Consider the following 24,636-nt stretch of genomic DNA (forward strand, 5'->3'; position numbering starts at 1 on the left):
GATTATATATGGCTCAAAATTAATTTTAGGTTTATCAGACCTATTTTCAAATTATCAAGGAAAAATTAAGATAAAGTATTTAAACTATTCTTTATATCACATATTTTCCTAACAAAATTAATATTTAAAAATTGCAACAGAGAACAGAATAGTATTAACTGAAAAAAGTACCAGTAATAAAAGATATGGTAAAAGTATGGTAAAAATGAAACAAATTGTTCTTCATTATAATTCTTTGATGAAATAGGCTTTATAAGTTTTATATTAATATGTTTTGTTAAAAAACAATCTTGAGGAAAAATACATCTGAAGGAGTAGCGCTTAGAGGTGCAGCACATGTGCAAGGACTTACTGCTAGAATATCACAAATAATGTGGATAAAGAATTCCTTTCTCAAGCACGAACCTATTTTGAGTTCCTCCCCCTAATGTATGGGTATTTGTGATTACAACAACTTTTGAGGAACAATGCACAATTTTGCATTTATGCATTTTATGTTGTTCATTCAACTAAAATAAACGTGACTACTGAGCAGAACAACTTTCAAATGATAACAAAGGTAGCTGAATTATCCTGTTATATCTAACACAAAATACATGCTTTTCATATTGTTCTCCATGAATTAAAATGCAATTAATGTATCTTTAATTTTTAAAAAGTTCTTCACTTATTATACAATAAGAGTGCAATTGTTTAACTTGCGCACTATTTTCCTTCTACATCACATTATGGGTGGGATGGAGGTGAAATTACAGTGAAACAATGAACATACTACATTAGAAGAATAAATTGTATTTGATTTGCTAAGTAATGGAATTCTGACACCATTTTTAAAATTTGTTCTTACAAAATGGCAAATAATGTACCTAATCATGCAATATTTTCTCATTCAAAATATTGATAAAGGGAAGTGATCATTTGGTAGTAATGTAATTTTAAGGAAGAGAGCATCAAATTCCATAATTGTGCAAAGTTTATTAAGATCAAAATGTCTATACTACATCATATTTGGGAAACATAGTACAGTATTATAAATTATGTTTTTTCTCTTTTAAATTTGGGCCATTGAACTATATAGATATGGGACACAGTGAAATAATGGCCTAATCATTCTCAATATATTTTGATACACTTAATACCAAACAGATCTAAAGTGGAACTGAACTACTTTCAGAGACTTCTTTGCACCATATTCCTTTCTGCTTTCTTTTTAATTAGTTGCTTTTTACATTTAAATAAACTCTAGAAAATGCTTAAGCAAACATGTCATGCTTCTGTTTTTGGGGAGTGGCATCTGTCCAAAGTTTAGAAATAAGACCCATCTCTTCCATGACCCTTTGGATATTTGAAATATAAAAAGGAAGCGGACAGATAAATTGGGCCCATTCAGGCTAATGGACATTTAGGCAATTCACTTTTCAAAATAAGGCTTCCTCTTTTCTGATATACCTTTTTGGAGTAGAGCACTGTGGGGCAGCTGGAAGGGTATTTACGTCCCACTATGAAATTTCCTCTTGGCTTGAATATTGTTACCTTGGAAATCAGTTTGAGAAGTGTAGCAGCAAAAAATAAATAAATAAAATTCTAAACTTGTTATTTAAGGCTTGCATAGCAATTTAGGTGGATACCTCAAAACTTGCCTTGAAAAGCTTTATTTAAGCAAGCCACAGATTCAAGCATGTAAAACTGCTCACCATAAAAACTGACTGTGTCCCTCTCTTCCTCCAGAACATTTCGGTGTAAATGTTGATTTAAAAAATCTAATTCTATGAATAGCTATACAATAAAAAGCAAGCTTTCTATAAATGTGTTATTGCATGAATTTGGGACAAAATCCTAAGAAGACTGGCAGCCAAGGTATAGGCAGGCTATGACTAAGAATAAAAGCAACATACTTTTAGAAAAAGGGTAAATAATAGAATTCAATGAAAAAGAGGTGACTTTTAAAATTATACGTGGGCCATAAGAGGGTGAAAAATAGTACTAGAATAAAACTATTTCACTCAGAACATTGTCATGTTAAGTGCTTTGTGTGTGTGCATGAATCTACCTGTCTGCATAACAATTGGGTTTGAGCTATGCCCCTGCCTATTTTCAAGATAATGGCCCAGAGTTTGTAATAGTAATGCACAATTATGTATGGCTCTATATATGTTATGTATCATGGGTGTCCAACCTTTTAGCTTGCCTGGGCTGCACTGAATGAAAAGAAATTATTCCTGGGCTGCGTATAAAATATATAATATAGTTAATGTATATAAATGACTAACTTCCTTTATTTTTAATACTTTTATTATATCCTCTGGGCCTCATTACTAGCTGTCCAAGGCTGCAGGTTGGACACACCTGTTCTATATGACTTTTTCTACTGGATGATTTCCAGAAGCATTGAATTACAACTTCTAAGATTCCTGGTCAGAACAACCAAAGACTTATAGACTTTTGAGATAAGCATACCGGTAAATCATATTCCACAACAATAACTAATGAAAAAAGAAAGAGAAGATGAACTGGATCCTTTCAGTAAACTCTTATATGGCCAATCAGATATAACAGGCAACCTAACGTAGTTCATTTTGGCTGTGACGATAACCAAGACATAGAAATCAAGCAAATTAATCCAAGTCTTAGCTTTTCTACATAAAAATATGCCTAAACAGCCTGTACATAATGTATTTAAGGTAAATTACAAAGATGAGACAAAAATACATTTCCAGCAAGCATCAAAAGCATCCATTAAGGAAAAATAAACATAAATGCTATATTTAACTGACAAATTGAATAAACTATACTGCACTATAAGAATGACAGCCAGCCACACAAATGCACACATAAGGGGCTACATCCAACCACCCAAAAGCATATGCAAGATATTTTATCTTTGCTCTCCTCCCTCCATACCACACCCCACTTTATTTCTTTCTGTTTTTGTACCTCTTTCTCGTGTGCATCTTGACTTGATGAAAATAAACCATAAATCACCTATCCAAGATATAACTTTCTTTACCCTGTAAATTTCCTAATTTAATTAGTATCACACTAATCAGGAAGATAACTCTTGATTTCTGGGGAGTCCAGGCAAGGTGGGCTCCTGAATTCAAATTAACAGACTCAGTCCTCAGATGATTGGATGAGGTCAACCCATCCTGGATGATAATTCCACACATTATGGAGAATTGTTGATTTCTTATATTTCTTAAACTCTTTCTTGATTAAAATTTTTCCAACCTTTGTCATTCATTATGAAGAAAAATTAAATTTCTAATTTGGAAGTATGAAAGATAAAAGACTTGTTCTTTTCAGTTGTTTTTTTTAAGTCTGAAGGGAGATGAAAAAATCATGCATTAACTCTATTCTTAGAGATATATACTGATAAATGCAGTTACTTCAAGCTGATTATGCTTACAGAGTTCATGGTTAGAAACCACTGGCTCCCAAATTACCAGATTAAACACAGCTATTGACATTTTTAACTCCAAAAAGAACGTATTGTAGGAATGGAAACACAAAGTATATTATGAACTACAGACTATTGCACATTTCAACATAATACAGGTGTAAAATAGAAAGTATGAAAGTAATACACTCTTGTTACACAGAAACATACAAATGATTTGTGCACAGTTCAAACCATGAAGAGTGGATGCCACCATAGTCCACTGGCTTAGCTTTTTAGTGACCTTTAGAAACCGGTCCAGACTGATTATCAGCAATACATTTTCTTGTTTTTGATTAAAAAAAATATTTTGAGACCACAGTATTTGATACATACATATAGAATTCTGTGGTCAAAGACGAACAGATGTAGTTTGCAATTCTAAATAAAAAGTGCAAAATGTAAAAAAAAGAACAAACTTAAAATATGGAAGCATAAGCTAAAAATTGTCTGCATAGCTGAAATCTATTTAAAGCAAGTCCTTGGTAAGGAGTACTGACAGAAGAAAGCAGGAATTTTTTTTTAATATAAAATGTTTTCTGCATGTTCATTAACAGAATGCAATAATGTCAGTTGCGTAAGCTTTTAAACAATTCACAGACAGTTCACTCCTGCATCTTTAGACACCATAGTTGTTGCACTACCTCCTTCTCCAAGGTAAACAGCTGTGCTGGATTTAGAACTAACCACTCTGTCACCCCCATTGTTGTTAATCTCACAATCCAGGGGTTCTGTGGAGATGACCCATGTTGAAGGGCGCCATCTCTTTAGGGAATAAGGCGTTTTCACACGTTTCTTGATCTTTTCGCCTGAGCCAGATTTCCCGTCAAGAGATGATTCACCCACTGAAAAGGAAGAATAGACAATGTTACCACACAGGTTGAAAAACATAAAAACAATAAAAAGAGCAAAATTCTGTGATAAGTACTGTACCCTGTTTTCCCCAATATAAGACATCCCCTGATAATAAGACCAATTGGGCTTTTGAGTGCATGGCAATAAGGCCAAGCACTTATTTCAGGATTCAAAAAATATGAGACAAGGTCTTATTTTGGGGGAAACATGGTAGTAGAGGATAAATGTTCATTATTATTATTATTATTACTATTACTATTATTATTATTATTTTGCATTATTTTCACAACTAAAAATTTTAAGGCATTTTGGATTTATTCTTGAATGGCAGATATCAGCAAAATAAATACGACATTTAATGTGTAGTTCACACTAGACTGCAAATGAGAATGCATTATTACTATGAAAACAACTCAAAACAATGGAATACAAAGAATATCAAATTCTTTGGCCATAGCTTTCCAGGATGTAATTTGTTTTGTGTAGGAATTGTTTTAAACAGAGATGCATCAAACATTCAATTACTATTTTTTTTAAAGCATCAAAAATTATAGTTATTTTGCTCTAAAAATAGTATAATCTGTGGAAGTTTTTTGCTGAAATATTTATTGCTGCATGTCTAACCTGACTAATTAAATTCTTAGCTCTGCGTCTGAAAATTACTACTAAGGAGACTGATAGTAACAGCAATAGCACTTAGACTTCTATACAGCTTTACAGTGCTTTACAGCCCTATCAAAGTGGTTGACCCCAACAATCTGGGTCCTTATTTTACCCTTTTCAGAAGGATGGAGGGCTGAGTCAACCTTGAGCCTGCTAAGATTTGAACTGTCAAACTGCTATGTTATGAAAAAACTAAAGTATACAAAAATATTCTAAATCATGGGTTTTCTTTGATGGTTGACATTTCAAACATAAAGTTCTAAAATATATTTAATGCATAGTTAGCATGAAGGCTTTATTGAACTATAAATAGTACTTGATAACAACTGCCTTATAAAATGACTGTTTTCAGTTATTACAGTGGTGTAATAATAATTTTGTGATCAATGCTCATGTTTACAACCTCACATGTCTATAAAGCAGAGGAAAGCTGAAGTAAAATCATAAGCACCACCAGTGTTTAACTTAGTGACTGCTTCACCTAGCCAACTGTGGTCGCTAAATGAGGACTATCTGTATTATAACAAAGGAATTACTCAGTTCCTACTGAACCATAATGGGAAGAAGGCTCCTTCTTTAAAATTAAACTACTTAAACCAAATAATGCAATGTTTTATACAAATCTGATACAGTGGTCCCTCGAGTTTCGCGATCTCGATATTCGCGAAACGCTATATCGCGAGTTTTCAACCCGGAAGTAAACTCCACCATCTGCGCATGCGTGCCCTTCCACGCATGCGTAGATGGTGGAGTTTCCCCGCCGGGCAGAGGCTTCCCTGGGTCTTCCCCCTCTTGCCCCGGTAAGGCGCGAGCAACGGCGTGGGCGGGTGGGCGGCACACGCGCGGGGAAACCCCAGGGCCGCTTCTCAGCTGAGAAGCGGCCCCAGCAACAGCGTGGGGGGGCGGGCGGCACGCGCGCGCGCGGGGAAACCCCAGGGCCGCTTCTCAGCTGAGAAGCGGCCCCAGCAACAGCGCGGGGGGGGCGGGCGGCACGCGCGCGCGCGGGGAAACCCCAGGGCCGCTTCTCAGCTGAGAAGCGGCCCCAGCAACAGCGCGGGGGGGGGCGGGCGGCACGCACGCGGACAAGCAGCAGCAGCGAGGCGGCGGGGAAACCCAATCTTCGGCTCCTCGCTGCTGCGGTGGAAATAAAAACACCATCTGCGCATGCGCAGATGGTGTTTTTACTTCCGCACCGCTATTTCGCGACAAATCGATCATCGCGAGGGGTCCTGGAACGGAACCCTCGCGATGATCGAGGGACCACTGTACTTGATAATCTGATACAAAATAACAAGCTTGTTTTATGTAGATAAAAATAAATTATTCTGATGGTATTCAACTAGAATTGAGGATATGTGAACGCATATGTATATCTGTTCTTTCATTATGCAGCTTATTACAGGATAAGAAGCTTTCTAAATGTAAAAGAATTTCTGCTCAGAGTGATTTAGAATATAATAACATAATGAATTGGTAATGAGCCATCTATCAAGCAATGGAAAGTTTATTCAAGCCTTGAAAGCACTCTGTTTCATGAAACTTGAAAACACTGATAGGAGATCTCCCTTGCTAATTCTTTGCCTTTCAAAGGACTCTATTATAACATTGGGAATGTATAACAAGCCAAAGACCAAATGTTGTTTTTTTTTTGGGGGGGGTGGGATCAGTTTTGCTAAAGCACCTTCTTGAAGCCACAGCTTTCTTAGAAAAAAGAAAGCCTGCACAAATTATTTTTAGATCCCATAAGCATAAGCACATATTTATGCTTACAAGATGAAAGGATATGCTTCACTGTAAAGAACAAGAGGTGATTTAATTGAGCAATGAGGCAGACAGCAATGGAATAAATACAGCAAAGAACATTTACTTTGTTTTTTTGGAGGGGAAGGGTTCACACAACTTTTGTCACTTAAAATCAACATGCTTAATTCTGAAAATAATTTTGCCAAGATTCACTCATGTATCCCAGCAGAACTCACACTGAATATTACACCCATCCAGAATATTTGTGGCAGAAAGATCCAGGGAGTTAGGCCTCTGTGCTCTTTTAGTGTGGGTTGGTCCAGAAGTTGGTGCCGTTCTCTCACTGCTTTGGGTTGAAACACCTTGCTCTAGACACAGGTTACTGTTGTTGTTGTTGGTATTTGTCCGGCCATTATCCAGTGACCGTTCTCTTCTATCTACCAGTCGATCGAGGATGCCCTCATCATGGCTCACTTGCTGCTCCCTTCTTAATAATGGCTCATGTTCATCAGGACTGGAATTGATATTAAGACGACTATCTTCTCCACTGAACTGATGTTGCAACATTTCTTGGGCTCTGTGTGTCCCTGAGCTAGTTGTTTGGCCTGATGGCCCTGTCCCATTGACATACTGTGTAGATACAGTATGAGAGTTTGTTGTATGGCTCCTCCCTGCCACTTCATTTGTGGTAACCGTCACTAGGTGAGGTTCTGCAGCATTTATAGTATTCATCTTGGCAACTCCAGTTTCTACTTGCTTCAAGTTTGATTTGTGCTTCCCTCCAAATTTCAGCCGAGACTCCTTTGTTGAATTTTTGGTGTTTAAGGGTAGGCTAGTAGGCCTCTTTGGGAGGTTCTGTTGTTTGGGAAGAGGGAAGACCTGAGCAGGCTGAACATCTGGAATTAGGCACGCTTGGCCATTTCCAACTTGCATGAAGTCCTGTTGTCCATTTGCTTCTACTGCCAATTTTATCAGTGGGTACAGCAAACTGGAACTTGTGCTACTAAGTGGATCTGGCCCACTGAACTGCTTAAGAGAATGCTCCATCAGGTTTTCATCAGAGCTTTCTTTTAAGTTTTTATCTACCTCTTTTGGATCCAACTTGTTAGTTTCCAAGTCCTCCTCTGTTAGCTGCAGACAAACAGGAGTTGGCCCACATGATTGTATGCCATTTGTAGCACAAATGTTTGTTTCACCCGAATAAGGCATTTCAGATATGGTGGTCATGCCAGTGCTTGGAGTAAGGCCAGTTGTGTTAGTGGTGGTTGTGTTGGTTGACAAGCTGGTAACGCTAGTCTCAGGGCTTGGAATACGAGCTTGTGCTTGCTGTCGCTCATAGTTGATGGAATTTCTGTTCTTTTCCCCAACTGTCAGTGGTGTGCTAGACACTGAAAATTCAGATGAAATGTTCTTCACTTTGCTATCGCTGTGATTAATTGAATCCTCAATGAAAGATGAGGAAGAATATTCTTGATATGGTCTGATCTTTGCCATTCGTCTATGGTGTGACAGGTTTCTTTAGGAAAACAAAAAGACAATAGGATTAAGAGCACTTAATATTTCATCTTGAAAGCATTTCAATGTAAAAAAGGATATTTTAAGCAAGAAGCATAATGACTGGGGGACAGTACAAATGGGAGCATTTCTATAGTGTTGGTATTTCACAGGTTTCCGTACAAGCTCCTTGATGAGTGCTACATACTTCTGCAAGGATACTTTAGAGAAGAAGCTCCGGATGAGCCTGTTATCCTGAAATGACAAGCTGTTGGTTCTTAAATACTTTGGTACTGTATGTCTAAAATCCCATAGTTGATTTAAACAGAAACTGAAGTCATGGAATTGAGGTGACTGGAAATGAGAAAGAGAGGAGAAAGAATTTCTAGCCTGGGATACCTTGAAATTTGGAGATTATGTTATGGACCTGCTCAGAAAATGTTACGCCCATATGAGGTCCAGAAACATTCTTGTTAATATAGATGCTTCAATGTGCTTTTGATTTTTTTAAAATTAAAATATTTCTTTTTAAAAAGAGGAAGCATGACAGGATATTGCCAGGCACAAAGATAAATCCCCACAATAAATCCCCAAGGTTCATGGGGATCATATTGCTTATAGTTGAAATAAAATATGTCTCTCTTTTTGTTTATGATATTTTGTGCACCTGAAGGATTTTGGATGAGAGTTTTAAATCTTGTATCTAGGTTATAACAATTCTGCCTAGAGGAATGAAAGATTTTTGAGAAGAATGAAGGTTGAACACATTCCTGAAATGAATGAATGACACTACTTACTTCTGACATGACAGAGGGAATCACTACAGAAAATTATTCCTTCTTTATGGACCATATACCTGATTTACAGGTCAGAAAAAGATCACTCAATTAAAACCTACTAAGATACAGAGAATATAAAAATTCACACCTAGGGAAACAGCAGGAAAGAACTGGGGCAGAGTACAGCAGAACCAAGCTCAGAAAAAAAATCTGCAAATGTAATTCCTGCCTTCCTGAGCAATAGAAAAAAAATCTTTGTTGGATTCCTTTTCATATCAAATTAAGGATATTTTCAACTCACACCATGTATTTCACTAGGCATCTTTCAGAGTAAACACACGGTAACTGTATATAACTCCCTTTGAAATGCTTTCCTGGATTTATTTTCAGTTTCATACTGAAACGACCTATAAAAGGAGCATTGGTGCAGCTGAAGATATTTTTCTATGCTTACCTAAAGAGCACCATGATTTCAATATTGGGATAGTGAGGCCAGGTTCCTTTTTTCAGATATGTAACTAATATGCAGGTACCGTATATGTGATAACAATTCTTAAGGAATTACTTCAGAAACAAACAACAATTACAGCCTGTGACTCATGAATAATCAGCACTAGAGGAAGGCATTACTTATTGGAAAAACAGTTTTTCCATATAGGTAAAATTAAGGGCTAGAGAAATGTGATGTTCTTGCAATGAAACCAAATTTTTTTTAAAAAAGCATGTGCAATAAATGTGGACCTTGGATGGAAAGAGAGAGAGGGAGGGAGGAAGGAAGGAAGGAAGGAATAGGGAGGCAGGCAGGCAGTAAATACCGTTCATTTTGCATAGCTGTAGACATAGGGTTAACAGTTGGACTGACAGATTTATTCCTCTCCCAAATCATCATGAGTTCAGCCATCCTCTCTTCAGCACACTGGGCTGTCAGCCGAGCTTCAGCATCTTGATCCCAGCAGTCTTCGATTGTCTCTTTCAGTGACCTCACAGCCTACCAAAGAAAACAGGACATTTTCTCAACCTCTTTTTTTAAAAACCTTTTTTCTTCAATACCACTGCTAATGAGCATTGTGCATTGTGTTATTAAAAACAGGCAAGTCTAGGAAGAATAATATTGCACAAGACTTATCCATTCTAACATTGTTTCCCAAAACAGCTCACTAGGTAGTTAAGAAAAATCTGGACATTAGACAAATAACTATTTTCTTTCTTCAAATATTCTTTCCTTGACATTGATATTCTAAAGTATGCTACCAAGATTTCATGAATCATGACTAGTTTGTCATTAATGTGACAAAACTCTCCAAACAAATAAGTAATGATTTATTTGTTGTTGTTCAACTGTTAAGTCATGTCAAACTCTTCATAACCTCAAATAGTATACTGTATTGAAAAATTGTAATTCTGTGCCTGTTGCCTATTAGTGATCTATGTATTTTACATAACAAAAATACAAGTCATCATAATATACTTTACTCTTTTGTACTTAAATGTTTGTTACAGCATTTACAATTTCATAAAAGTGCTCTACTTCTACCTTCACATTCCACCAACTTCAACTGAAGGGGGAAAAAAGCAACAGAACTTTTTTTTTTTTGCTTTTCTTACCAAGCTGTTCTCTTTCCAGGCCTCTGGGAATTTTGGTCTTTGCTTTTCTCTAGAAACAAGGACTTGCATATCTTCAAAAGTGGGGTGATTTCCAACTTCTACTTGGAATGCTGTTTGGAACTCTGGCACAGATTCTCCTGCTTGCAGAAAAGGGTACGTCAATGTTATCAGGAAACAGAAAAAAATAAAACAAATAGCATTGATGTTGAAATGTTGGGAGTCTAGCAAAAATGTATTTATCAGATTGTTTCTTCTTACTTCACAGACAAGTTAATGCATAAGGAAATGTTATCTAAACAGTTGGAAATATTCTGAAAGTTTTAACTAAAGCTAATAATTAAACAAAATTCTTAATTATTCTATAAACATTTGAAAAACCTTCTAGTGGCACATTCCTATACTCCATACTTATATTATTTAGAATGCTGATTTTGGAATACCTTTTGAATTATAAAAAAAGAAGGAACACCTCTGGGTTTAAAAAAACAAAACAAAAAATAGTTTATCTTATATACTTTAAATCTTATAGTTCTATATATGTCATTTGTTTGAATGTAAATATGGTTTGTATTGTGACCTCATTATGCCTGGGTTATCATTTCCTATTGTGCTTTATTGTACTGAAGAAGTTAGGGAAATTTTCCACCTTTTCGTCTTGAAAAAATATAGGATAAGGAGAGTTTTAAAAACTTTATGTATTGTCCAGTTCCAGGCGTAAACATCCAGAATATTATAAGCTTTTCGGTTTTTATTTCTTTCCAAACAGATCCCTTTAACATTTTGCAATCTTTAGAAGCTACACTGCTTAAACTGATTGGTTTACTTTCTTTACATTTACAACTATACAGTACTTCTACATACTTTGAACACATGGTGGAACAGGTTTTCTAATGCAGAAAACATTTGCTTAGTTTTAGTGGCCACATTTCAGAATCAAGAAGATGTTACTGTTATATTTTAAGAAATCAATTAAAGATTGTGAAAGTTCAAAAAATTAGGAATAAGAACTATTTTTTTCAAAATAAATAAATGTGATATTTAAAATTAATCTTTAGATAACTGGTATTTTAATACACAGTGGTACCTCTACTTAAGAACTTAATTTGTTCCGTGACCAGGTTCTTAAGTAGAAAGGTTTTTAAGTACAGTAGAAGCAATTTTTCCCATAGGAATCAATGTAAAAGCAAATAATGCGTGCAAACCCATTAGGAAAGAAATAAAAGCTGAGAATTTGGGTGGGAGGAGGAGGAAGAAGAAGAGGAGGAGGACAGTCGCTGCTGAAGGAAGAAGGTGAGGTGAGGTGAATCAAAAAAATCCAAAACTTTAAGGCTTTTTTTTAAAAAAGATGGACTCAGAGGCTGCGAGGAGGAGCACACGCCTCCCATACACCCGGCATGAGGCTGCCTCCCATACACTGCACCAGAGAGAGAAACCCAGGGGGAATGGCAGGAAACTGCCCGGGCCTTCGTGCCACTCTCAAATTTCCTGGGAATTTTTTCAGGCTCAAGTTCTTAAGTAGAAAATTGTTCTTAAGAAGAGGCAAAAAAATCTTGAACACCCGGTTCTTATCTAGAAAAGTTCTTAAGTAAAGGCGTTCTTAAGTAGAGGTACCACTTTATAAGCATTTTACAGTCATATTAAGAAAAAAGAGTCTATACCAGTGATGGTGAACCTTTTTTTCCTCGGGTGCTGAAAGAGCGTGTATGCACATTACAGCACATGCGCGAGTGCCCACACCCATAATTCAATGCCTGGGGAGGACGAAAACAGCTTCCCCCGACTCACAGAGGTCCTCTGGAGGTCAGAATTGGCCTGTTTCCCAAATTCTGGTAGGCCCAGTAGGCTCGTGTTTTGCCCTCCCCGGGCTCCAAAGGCTTCCCTGGAGCCGAGGGTGGGTAAAAACACCCTCCCCTATCCCGCTGGAGGCTCTCTGGAAGCCAAAAACATCCTCCCAAAGCCTCTGTGCAAGCCAAAAATTAGCTGGCCAGCACACACATGCACATTGGAGCTGAGCTAGGGAAATGGCTCACGTGCCAGCAGATATTGCTCCGTATACCACCTGTGGCACCCGTGCCATAGGTTTGCCATCACTGGTCTATACTATAATATGAACTAGAAATCTAAATACAGTGGCTATAGAGAGTTTATATAGCCATGTTAGAATGCCAGATTTTTAAGTTGTAAAAAATCAGACCAAGATAAATCACTTCAGAATTCTTTCTACCTTTAATATAATACATAAGCTTTACAGTTCAATTGAAAAATAAATTGAATCTTTTAGGGAAGGAAATGCTACGTGGTAGGCAGACTTCAGATCTGAAGCATATATTTTTATTTTTCATTTGATCTCTTTGATCAGAGGAAGACAGAATGTGGTTCCTTCCCGGCACCCCACTTCTTTTTCTACCATAGCAAACTGCAGTGCCATGTTTAACTGACAAATTGAATCAGTGGGTTAAATGTCCCCTTTCTAAAAAAAGAAAAAAAAAAGAAAAGTCTAATTAAAGCTTAGCCACAGTAGTTCAATGTATCTCACCCTCAACAACCCACCCAAAAGCAGGGACTTGAGGATAATTCCCAAAATATTCAATGCTGATTGAAAAACACTAATAAAAAGAGGAAACTGTCAGCAAAAAGGTTGCCCATCCTATCTTATATACAGTACACCACTTGGCAAATGGTTGGGCTGACAGAATAAACTGAGCCGCTCCCTCACCCTAGGGAAAATCAAAACATCACAGCTGAGCATACTGTGCATGGCAGCAGTCTCATAACCGAATGGTTAAGCATGTTCTTTGAACCCAGCTGGTGACTCAAAGGCTGTAGTCAGAATTAAAACGGATATGTGGTACTTCCAATCATACACCATCCCCAGAATTGATTTTCATTACCAGAACTAAACTATGACATACATATCAAAGGTGGCACACCATGACATTTTGAGTGATGTGCCAATGTTTACCAACAACAACAAATCTTCTCAAAAGCATGCCTTTACTCAATACCTAATGCTTATTGGCAAGGCTAATTAATGCTTTTTATAAAGCAGAAAGATGGATACTACCCTGTAACACTAGATGGCACTGAACTAATTTGACAAGCAAAGCAAAAAATGAGTTTAAAAAAAATCTGACAACCAACATACCCAAATTTTTGTACTAATGAATTAGAGACTTTGGCTCAGTTAAGAGAACAATAACAATAAACAAATAGAATAGTTGTTATAATTTAAAAAGCATGCAGCATCCCAACAATTCTTCTATTACCTGGGAAGAGGTCTGTACATCTCATAAAAATCTCCCAGTAGATTAGACCAAGTGCATACATATCGACTTGCTTCAAAGCTGATTCACAGTCCCTTAAATTTACTGCTCCTTCCAGCACTTCAGGGGCCATATAGCGAATTGTCCCAACCTGTAAAGACATGTTGTTGCATTGTTACATTGGCTTGGTATTTATGAAATACTCTTCTTCAAGTAATTCAATAGAGATTTTTTTAAAGCTACATTCACTTTCATCCTCAAGACAGCATTAACATGAGAACATAAAGCAGTGATGGGCAACCTTTTGAGTTTGGTGTGTCAAAATTCACCAAAAAACTGAGCATAACTCGGATGGTGTGTCACCTTGAGAAAAAAACTGGGCGGCATAGAAGTATATATATATATGTATGTATGTATGTATGTATGTATGTAGGTAGGTAGGTAGGTAGGTAGGTAGATATATAGGTAGATAGATAGATAGGTAGGTAGGTAGATAGACAGATAAACAAACAAAAAATAAATATAAATATAAATAAATAATAAATCCCTTCTTTTTTATTAAAAGAAATTAATAATAAAACAAAACCAAACTCTATTACTATTAAAACTAAACCAGCAAATTCAAAAACATAACTATTAATAAAAACAGGTGAGGGTTGGGTTTTTTCTTTCTCTGTTATTATTTAAGTGCTTTTACCATATGCTTTAAATCAGTGATTTTCAACCTTTTTTGAGCCGCGGCACATTTTTTACATTTACAAAATCCTGGGGCACACCACCAACCAAAATGACACAAATCTAATAAATAAATAAATAAATAAATAAATAAATAAATAAATACATACATACATACATACATACATACATACATACATACATACATACATAAATAACCCCCTCATATATACAATCCCATGTAACATCCCCCTATAAATACAGTCAATCATCAATCATCCCTCCTGAAATTTATACCACTGTCTCATTTCTGGGTACTTCTCCTGTCTTTCCCCCTTTTCTCTCTCATGTTTCTCATTTCTCTCTCTTCCTCCCTTTTCCCCTCATTCCTTCTCCCTCTCACTTCTCCTCTTTTTCCATCCCTGTCTCTCTCCCCCCCTTATGTGTGTGTGTGTATACACTCGAACCATTTCCAAAACCAGTTGAGGGCTGGTTTTTTTTAATCTTTTATTCTTTTCAAAAACAGGTGTGGGCTGGGGGTGGGGGTTCTTATTATTTGGATGCTTTTTACCATATGCTTCAAGAATCACCTCTCTCTTTTGTTTCTCTCTCCTCTCATTCTCTGCCTCAATCATTTTCTCATTTCTCCTTTTTTCTCCCCTTTTTGTTCTCATTTCTCTCGCTCTCCTTTCCTCTCCCTATCTGTCTTGCTTTCTCTCTCTCTTGCTATCTTTTTTCTCTCTTGCTTTCCTTCTCTCTCTCTCTCGTTCTCTCTTATTTTCTTTCTCTCTCTCTCTTGTTCTTTCTCTCTCATGCTTTCTCTCTCTTGTTCTTTCTCTCTGTTCCTCTCTCTCGTTCTCTCTCTTATTTTCTCTCACTCTTTCTCTCATGCTTTCTCTTGTTCTTTTAAAATTTTTAAAAAAGTGTGGGCGCACGCTACTACGCATGCATGAGTTCTGACATCCATAATTCGCTACCCCTCCTCTCTCTCTTTCTCTCTCCTCCTTCCTCTCTCATCTCTCTTTCTTTTCTCTCATTCCCTCTTTCTATCTATCCTTTCTATCTCTCACTCTTTCCTTCTCTCCCGCCCTTTCTCTCTTTCCTTTCTCTCATTCCCTCTTTCTCTCTATCCTTTCTATCTCTCACTCTTTCCTTCTCACCCTCCCTTTCTCTCTTTCCTTTCTCTCATTCCCTCTTTCTCTCTATCCTTTCTATCTCTCACTCTTTCCTTCTCTCCCTCCCTTTCTCTCTCTTTCCTTTCTCCCATTCCCTTTCTCTCTATCCTTTCTATCTCTCACTCTTTCATTCTCTCCCTCCCTTTCTCTCTTTCCTTTCTCTCATTCCCTCTGTCTCCTGGGGCTGACTGCGCCTGCCCTGCACCCCCAACCGCGGAGGGAAAGGATTTGCCTTTCGGCACCGCCAACCCCCCCTTCACCAGCAGCAAAAGCCTGAACGACGGAGCCGAAAGGCAAACGGTGCATCCCTCCAGAAGCAGCAAAAGCCTAAGTGGCGGGGCGCGCCGTTTGCCTTTGGCGCCTTCCCCTCCACCAGCAGCAAAAGCCTGAACGAAGGAGCCGAAAGGCAAACGGCGCGCCCCGCCGCTTAGGGCGGCTTTTGCTGCTTCTGGAGGGGTGGGCGCCGATGCAGCAAAAGCCTAAGCGGCGGGGTGCACCGTTTGCCTTTCGGCACCACCAACCCCCCCTCCACCAGCAGCAAAAGCCTGAACGACGGAGCCGAAAGGCAAACGGCACGCCCCGCCGCTTAGGCTTTTGCTGCTTCTGGGGGGGTGCACCATTTGCCTTTCGGCTCCGTCGTTCAGGCTTTTGCTGCTCGTGGAGGGGGGGGGTTGGCGGTGCCGATGCCAAATGCTTTCCCTCCGCGGTGGGGGATGCAAATGGCGCGACGTCTACGCAGGTGTTTTTTTCCCAGACTCTCTTTTTTGCGAGCCCGGCATGATTTTTTAAAATTACAAATTAATAATAACCCCTCATCCTTCCCCTCTTCCCCTCCCTCTTTTTCTCCCTCTCTCCCTTTATATTTAACCCTTCCTTCCTCTCTTCCTCTCTCCCTCTCTTTCACTTTTCTCTTTGGTGAACCCCCCAAACTGTTCAGACTCAAGAAAAAGCTTATCAAGGGGGGTGGGGGGGTTGTGAAAATCTAGTTATGAGCCGCCAAAGGAGGAAGAAAATGGTGCGACGTCCACGCAGGGTTTTTTTTTCACTCTCTTTTTTGCGAGCCCGGCATGATTTTTTAAAATTACAAATTAATAACCCGGTAAGGGTTTACCTGTAACAGCTATAAGAGAAACGGCAATTAAGTTATTCAGCCCTCCCCGATGCGATCGACCCAAGGTGAGGAGACACCATGCGCTGCTCGTGGAGGGAAAGAAGCGAAGGAGGGGAGGGGAGGTTGGAGTAGATTTCCTGGCGGAGCGATATGGGATGAGCAGTTTAATGTAAGCAGAGTAGGACCCCGGGTAAATAGCCCTGGGAGTGAAATTAAAATTGCAACCGGCGCAATTTTTTAAAAAATTGGTGCAAAACAAAATTAAGGGGAGAGGAAAAAATAATAATAATAATTGCAGTTGCTGTACTTGCAGTCGGTGGGAAATTGGAAAGCGGGGAGATTTGCATCTTCACCACTCTAAGCTCCCTGTTTCTCCGGCGGCCGCATGTCACCTAAAATGGCTCCGCGTGTCAGTGCTGACACGCGTGTCATAGGTTCGCCATCACTGACATAAAGCTTCCTTGAGATCCATTCTGTGGAATCCCAATCATATTATTTGCATTTAAAGTAATGTCTGTTCTTTCCAACAAAAGACCAGTAAAAAAGGTGAAAGTTGCATGTTTTTTGTTTTTTTTAAAAATAAATTTTATTGATTTTATAGGTTTACAAAAAACAAACATATAACAGTGCACAGTGCATGTGCCCATCACCAAACAACACACACACACCGTCACCCCCACCACCCCTATAGAAGGATTCAAAGACTTTTAAGTTATTTGTTTATCTATTGATCCTTGGCTCTATCTTGAACGATTTTTACTAAAAGAGTGATTGTAATTTATTTTTTGTATTTACATCACAGATTCTACTTAACATATAATCTTTTACCTTGTTCCATCGCACCATCAGCTTCTCTAGTTTATTCTCATCAAAATTATTTAATCTTATTTCCATAATTTCAAAATGTATGTGATCCACCATGTACCAGTACCAATTCTGTAGTGTCCATTTTGTAGAGTCTTTCCATCCTAATACTATCACCGCTTGAGCACTTTCCAGTGCTACAGTTTTAATTTCTTTAGATTCTCCTAGTTCCCTATATTTAATTAAGATTGCTGTTTCTTTTGTAATTATCCAATTAATGTTTAACATTTTATTAATTTCATTCTGGACTACCTTCCAGAATTTCTGTATTTCTGTACATTCCCAGATCATATGCATAAAAATTCCTTTTTTCTGGCATCCATGCCAGCATTTACCCTTCTCTTTCCCCTGGAAGTGTGCAAGTTGTACAGGTGTATAGTACCACTTATGTAAGATTTTTCTTCTCATCTCTTTAACTCTCGTGTTTTTAATCTTATATATATTTACTATTATTTCTTCCATTTCTCTTTTGTCTATTTGTAAGTCATCCTGCCAACATCTTGTTAAACTTTTAACTACTTCTTCTTCCCTCTGCAATAGCATTCTATATATGTTACTGGCTTGTGCTTTACTTTCATTTATCTTTAGCCTTATTATTTTTTCCAAGCTATTTTCTTCTCGTAAGAAGGCTTCTTTATTCTCACTTTTATTTAAATATGTACATATTGCATTAATCTGCAACCATTGCTGTTTACCGATCCACCATTCCAATCTAGTTCTACTAGCTCTTCCATCTTTCTCATATAACTGTTCCATTCTCATTACCCCTTTACTATTTAATATTTTAATAATTCTAGTTAAATTAGCCTCGTCCCCTATATTCAGTACATGTAACGTTGATAGCTTGGATATCTTTATTGCACTTGTCCTCTGCCATTTAAGCCATATTTCTAAACATGCTTTAAAAGAATCACTTAGGGTACTGGTTTCAATTCTACTCCAACTTTTAAATAATAATTCTTTATTATTTATATTATTAATTTCTCTTTCTAATTCTACCCATTTCTTTCCCCCCCATAACTGTAGCTCAATTAACCTTTCGATTTGAAATGCATTTCTATATAATACTAGGGATGGGCTTCCCCAACCTCCTTCTTTTTCTTGTGCATACTGCCAATGCTTCCTTATTCTAGATTTTTTCTCTCCTTCAATCCAAAAGTTTAGTCTATTATCCCATTCTCTTAATTTTGCCTCAGGAAAACTACCCGGTAAAACTTGAAACAAATACATCATCTTTGGTATTATCATCATCTTAAGGGCCCTAATCTTAGCCATTCTTCCTAAATTTTTACCCTTCCAATTTTTGATCTGCTTCTGGATTTTTTTCCATATTAAGTTGTAATTGGCCGTTGTTATTTTTGATGGATTTTTAAATAACCAAATTCCCAAATATTTCATTTTTTTACAACCTAATTTCAATCCTGAGATTTTTTGAATTTCAATTTGCTCTTTGGGGCCAGTATTTAAACATATTATCTCTGATTTTTCTATATTAACCTTAAGCCCAGATTGATCTTTAAATTCCTGAAGTAATATCATTATTTTTTTCATCATTTCAATTGGGGTTTCAGACATTACTATAGCATCATCTGCAAATAAGTTTAATTTCAATTCAAGTTCCCCTATTTGATAGCCTCTCCATTCCTTATCATTTCTAATTTTATTTGCTAAGGTCTCGATTGCTAATGCAAATAGCATTGGGGATAATGGGCAACCCTGTTTAGTTCCATTTTGAATTTTAATCATTTCTGTTCTATTGCCATTTACTCTAATTTGAGCTACATTATCCTTATATATTGTTTCTATAACTTTACAAAATTTATTTCCCATATTTAAATCTTTACATAGTTGAAATAGGTATTCATGATTAACTTTATCGAAAGCCTTATAAACATCTAATTTTTAAATGCTTAATTTCCTTTTGGTACTGGTAGCATGATGTAAAACATTAATCACGTTTCTTATTGGTTCAAAGATTTTCCTTCCTTTCACAAATCCATATTGATCTTCTCCAATTATTTTTGGTAATATATTCTCCACCCTATTTGCCAATATCTTCATAAATATCTTGTAGTCCTGATTTAACAAGCTAATGGGGCGATAGGAACTAGGATCCGTTAAATCACGATCTGGTTTTGGGACCGTTATAATTTCTGACATTTTCCACGTCTGTGGAGTTTCAAAAGTTTCCATTACATTATTAAACAATTTCTCCATATACGGTAGTAATTCATTCATATACACTTTATAATATTCAGCTGTAAAACCATCTGGACAAGGAGCTTTAGCAGGTTTCAATCCCTTAATAACTCTAGATATCTCCTCACTTGTAATTTTTGCATTTAACATTTGACTGTCCTCTTTCTTTAATTGCTTTTTAACCTCTGAAGTTTGTGAAACAACATACTCTTTTTTATATAATTCCCCATAAAAATCTCTCATTATTTTTTCCATTTCTACAGTATTACGTTTTATTAAACCATCCTTATCTTTTAAAGCAGAGATAAAAGATTTCTCTTTTCTTTTTTTCAAATAATGTACCATTTGCTTCATAGATTTGTTGTTCCAACTTCTAATTCTATGTTTCATAATCATCTTCATTTTATTCCAATTTTCCTCATCAAGTAATTGTAATTGCTTTTTCTTAAATGATAATAATAAATTCCATTCTCTGTTTCTTGTAATTTTTAAGGTTTCTTGGATTAATTCTATCTCTTTTAATAAATTATTTCTCTTAACATTCCAGGATTTCCTAAGGAAAGCTTCCGTACTAATGCAGTTACCCCTCATCACTGCTTTATGTGTATCCCAGACTATTGTTTCTTTAATCTCGCCTGTTGCATTAATACTAAAAAATCCATTGAGTTCCTTTTGTAATTTAATTCTACTCTCCTCATTTGCAGAGACAATGGGGTTATACCTCCAAATTCTTTGTTTATTACAAACCTCTATGTTAAACAAATAAATAAAACGTAATCAAAAATAATGTTAAAATCCTATGTTTATCTACCCCCTCACTAATCAACAATCTTTTTTTAAAAAAATAATCTTTGCATAATATAAATTGGAAAAATTACATAGTGTAAACTACATTTTAAAATTGTAGTCCTGTGGAGCATTCTTAATTTTTAGGAGTATCCTTAGACTATTGAATTGGGAACAAGAAAGAATAAAGAGAACTTATTCTTTTCTTGATTTTTCCCATTCAGCTACAGATTTTCTTAGTTAATCATCTTAAGAAAGTTATAACTCTCAGCATCTTTCAAATTATGGTAAACTCCCTGCAAATGCTAAAAAACCAATTAGCCTATGCAAAGTACTAACTTATATTAATTGATTCTAAGGAAATGTAGCTCACCCATTAGTCTATTGATTGTACCATCTTTTCCATGCTCCCTATGTCAATCTCTTGTGATTTGAAATAGAAAAAAATATTCTCTCTTACAGTTCAGATGTGATTAGTAGTCAGGCAATCTGAAGCTGACAAAAATACCTACAGCAATCTGATACAAACTAGTAAGAAACATTTGTTGTCTAACGTATGAGCAACTAAAAAGTGTTTCAAGTAGGCTTTCTCACTTTCTCACTTTAAGGGAAAAAAATATTCTTGCCTCTGAAAATCAAAATAAGAAAGCTATGCTTGAAACTGAGTGTTCTTTTTATTTGAAAGTGGATATGGTAAGTCCCTATGGAGTCCCTAGGGTGGCATACAAATGGAATGAATGAATGAATGAATGAATGAATGAATGAATGAAGAGACTTCCAAAATGTATTTGACTGTCTTACTCACCTCACTAATTGCAGCATTATCCTCCTCACCTGGGCGCACCAGTCTATTCCCTGTTAGCTTCATAGAAAGGCCAAAATCGCTAATGACACATGTTCCATCATTCTTTACTAATACATTGCGGCTGTTCAAATCACGATGGGAAATGGCAGGCTTGTAATTATCTGTTTAAATATATAAATACATTGTTTTACCATTCCTACAGGCTTTTTTTCATATAATAAAAAAACAGACCATGGACACTTCAAGAAAACTAATAAGCTCTTTTATAGTATCAGTTTTATTGTGATGGCAATTCATGTATATTAATGCAATTAAACAATTGTTAAAGAATGTCATAGTTACATATCAATTAGTAATGCATGAAATATCAAAATCCTTCTATGTACCATAGAACTGTATGAAATTCTGTTAATATTTTAATACAGTGATACCTCGTCTTACGAACCCCTTGTCATACAAACTTTTCGAGATATGAACCCGGGGTTTAAGATTTTTTTGCCTCTTCTTCCGAACTATTTTCACCTTACGAACCTGCCGCCGCCATTGGGATGCCCCGCCTCCGGACTTCCATTGCCAGGCAAAGGCTCCCCTCGTTGGGAAACCCTACCTCCGGACCTTCTGTTGCCAGCGAAGTGCCTGTTTTTGCAATGCTGGGATTCCCCTGCAGCATCGCAAAAATGCGGAAGTCCGGAGTGTCACGCTGTGGGTTGACAGCCTCCAAAGACATTAAGAAACATCCTGTAGTTTAAATGGTTAACTCTTGTTTGTTAATGCAGCTCCTCCCTTTCTATGATGTAACCCTGCTTTCCTCACTTCCTTGCTTACACAGGAAGAGAAGGAGCAGACATCTTCTTTCTTTAGTCTTTAAAATGTAAGGACATGCTTTCTGCCGCTCCAGGCATTATTATCATTTTTTACTTTTCTAATAAAGTTAACTTCGTTATGAAGGTCTCCTCATTGCTCAAATCCATCGACCTCCGTGGTAGTCTCATTTCAGCTCATGCGGGCTGATTCTCTCAGTGAATTCCTCCCACGACACGGAGGTGGGATTTCCCATGGAGGGTAGCCTCAGGGGAATCCCAGCAGTGCAAAAAACGGGCGCTTCGGCTGGCAAAAGGAGTGAATTTTGGGCTTGCACACATTAATCGCTTTTCCATTGATTCCTATGGGCAACATTGTTTCGTCTTACGAACTTTTCACCTTACGAATCTCGCCCTGGAACCAATTAAATTCATAAGACAAGGTAACACTGTACTGTTAACATTTTAAGCATTAAAAAGTCATCGAATTTCCAAGCAATTTGATACATAGATTACTTAACTAATAATGTGAAATATAACCAGGGTGAAGTTCAGCAGGTTCTGACAAATTCTGGAGAATTGGCAGTGGGAATTTTGAGTAGTTTGGAGAACTAGCAAATACCACCTCTGGCTGGCCCCAGAATTGGGGGGGGGGGAGGAGGAGATTTTACAATATCTTCCCTGGAGCGGGGTGGGACTGGAGATTTTGCAGTATTCTTCCCCTGCCAGACCCACCAAGTCACGCCCAAAGAACCGGTAGGGAAGTTTTGAATTTTACCTCTGACTATATACCTTTACTAAAGCTTTCTTTCATTTTTATTAGCTTCCCCTCAAATTAGGGTTAGGGTATAAATAACAATCTAGAATCAATGGGAGTTACACAGCATATACTGTAGGTTTAGTAAATTATTATTATTAAAAAGTGCATGCTATTTTTTGTTCTTTTATAAATTAGATTTGTGTACACTTGCTCTTTAAAACATTAATCGAACAGCAATGGCTGCTTTTTAACTTTGTGTTCTATTTAAATTAGCTTGTTCATTATTTGTTTTCATTTCCAAAATCACCTGTAACCCACTTCTGTCTTCACTCAGCTTTTTTAATACAACCACTTTTTAAAAATCTCTTTAAATAATATTTATTATGTATAGATTTATTTTAATCTTTTTATGCTGGAATCACTCAAACTCAATATTTAATTTAATTAAATTTATTAAATTTATAGGCTGCCCAACTCCTGTTGGACTCTGGGCGGCATATAGCAAATTAAAAAAACAATATAAACAATTTTTTAAAAACCTATAATAAAAACATTCATCATTTGTAGGTCAGAGCTAGATGCTATTGCTTAACGACTCCAGGCCAGCTGGCAAAGCCAAGTTTTTAAAACTTTCCGGAAGACCAGAAGGATGGGGGCGGTATTAATCTCCAGAGGAAGCTGATTCCAGAGAGCTGGAGCCGCCACAGAAAAGGCCCTCCCTGTGGGCTCTAATCAGACGCAGGAAAGTGTGAGGCAGAAGGCAGTCCTGTAAATAGTCTGGCCCTAAGCCTGTATTTCATAATAAAATACCTTTAAAATTTGTAACAAATCTATTAATTTTTCAAATGTGCAAGGACCAGGACAGACAAATTCCTATATAACGTTCATGAATTTCTTGCAACTTCCCAAATGACATCTGCAGAAACCTATGCAAAATAAGAATAAAACTAAGTGGCCAAATTTAAACACTGTGATTTTGTGAGATTTTAGATTTTTTACCAGAAATCTTAACAAGACTTTTGATATATCATGACATCATTAGATCTCCAGGAAAGATTTGGGGTTCTTACACAATTTGGGTTATTTTTATTTTTTTAAAAAAATTATGCCTCATCATCATGCAAAATCACTTAAGAATTCCACTGCTTGACCACTGTTGCATGCTGCATGAATGGGAATATTACACCTACCTTAAAAAAAACATACTATAAAGCACTGTTACACAGAATAGCTGTACATTAACCTTCTTTAAATAGAGGAGTCACTTCAATATAATACTGTTAGCCCTAAGAGAAGCAGAGATCCAGGTTCAAGTAAGGGAAAACTAATTTGTATCAACATCTATATCTGCACAGGAAATACAGCCAAACAAGTAACCATACGAGGTTGATTGTAGATGGAGCTTTATGAGGCATTTTGTCATCTTTTTCTATAAACTGGAAAGTCTACACTTTCAATAATTATTTCAGAGCAGTAGATCTCAGTGTTGCCTAGAGAGGTATAACTTTTAATTAGTAGAATTTTTATTTTTAAAATTCTAGTTGCCATTTGAAAGTTACTGTTTCAAAGACAACCAACTCTTTGTAGTTGAAAATATTTTAATCTAAGAAACTAAATATAAAT

At 36.8% G+C, this 24,636-nt stretch overlaps 1 protein-coding gene across 1 annotated transcript in view; it reads right to left on the bottom strand.

Moving 5' to 3' along the window:
- Nucleotides 1-955: 955 nt before the first annotated feature.
- BMPR2 (bone morphogenetic protein receptor type 2) overlaps nt 956-24,636 on the bottom strand; it is a 102,451-nt gene continuing 78,770 nt past the window's right edge. Inside the window, exons 8-13 of the mRNA XM_070732000.1 lie at nt 21,454-21,614; nt 13,842-13,989; nt 10,576-10,712; nt 9,786-9,958; nt 6,934-8,213; nt 956-4,281 (exon numbers count right to left, since the gene is read on the bottom strand). Of these exons, the coding sequence (XP_070588101.1) occupies nt 4,031-4,281; nt 6,934-8,213; nt 9,786-9,958; nt 10,576-10,712; nt 13,842-13,989; nt 21,454-21,614 (2,150 nt within the window). The 3' untranslated portion in view covers nt 956-4,030. The remainder of the gene's footprint in view (nt 4,282-6,933; nt 8,214-9,785; nt 9,959-10,575; nt 10,713-13,841; nt 13,990-21,453; nt 21,615-24,636) is intronic.

The sequence above is a fragment of the Erythrolamprus reginae genome, chromosome 1 (genome assembly GCF_031021105.1).
Source record: "Erythrolamprus reginae isolate rEryReg1 chromosome 1, rEryReg1.hap1, whole genome shotgun sequence".
Taxonomy (NCBI): domain Eukaryota; kingdom Metazoa; phylum Chordata; class Lepidosauria; order Squamata; family Dipsadidae; genus Erythrolamprus; species Erythrolamprus reginae.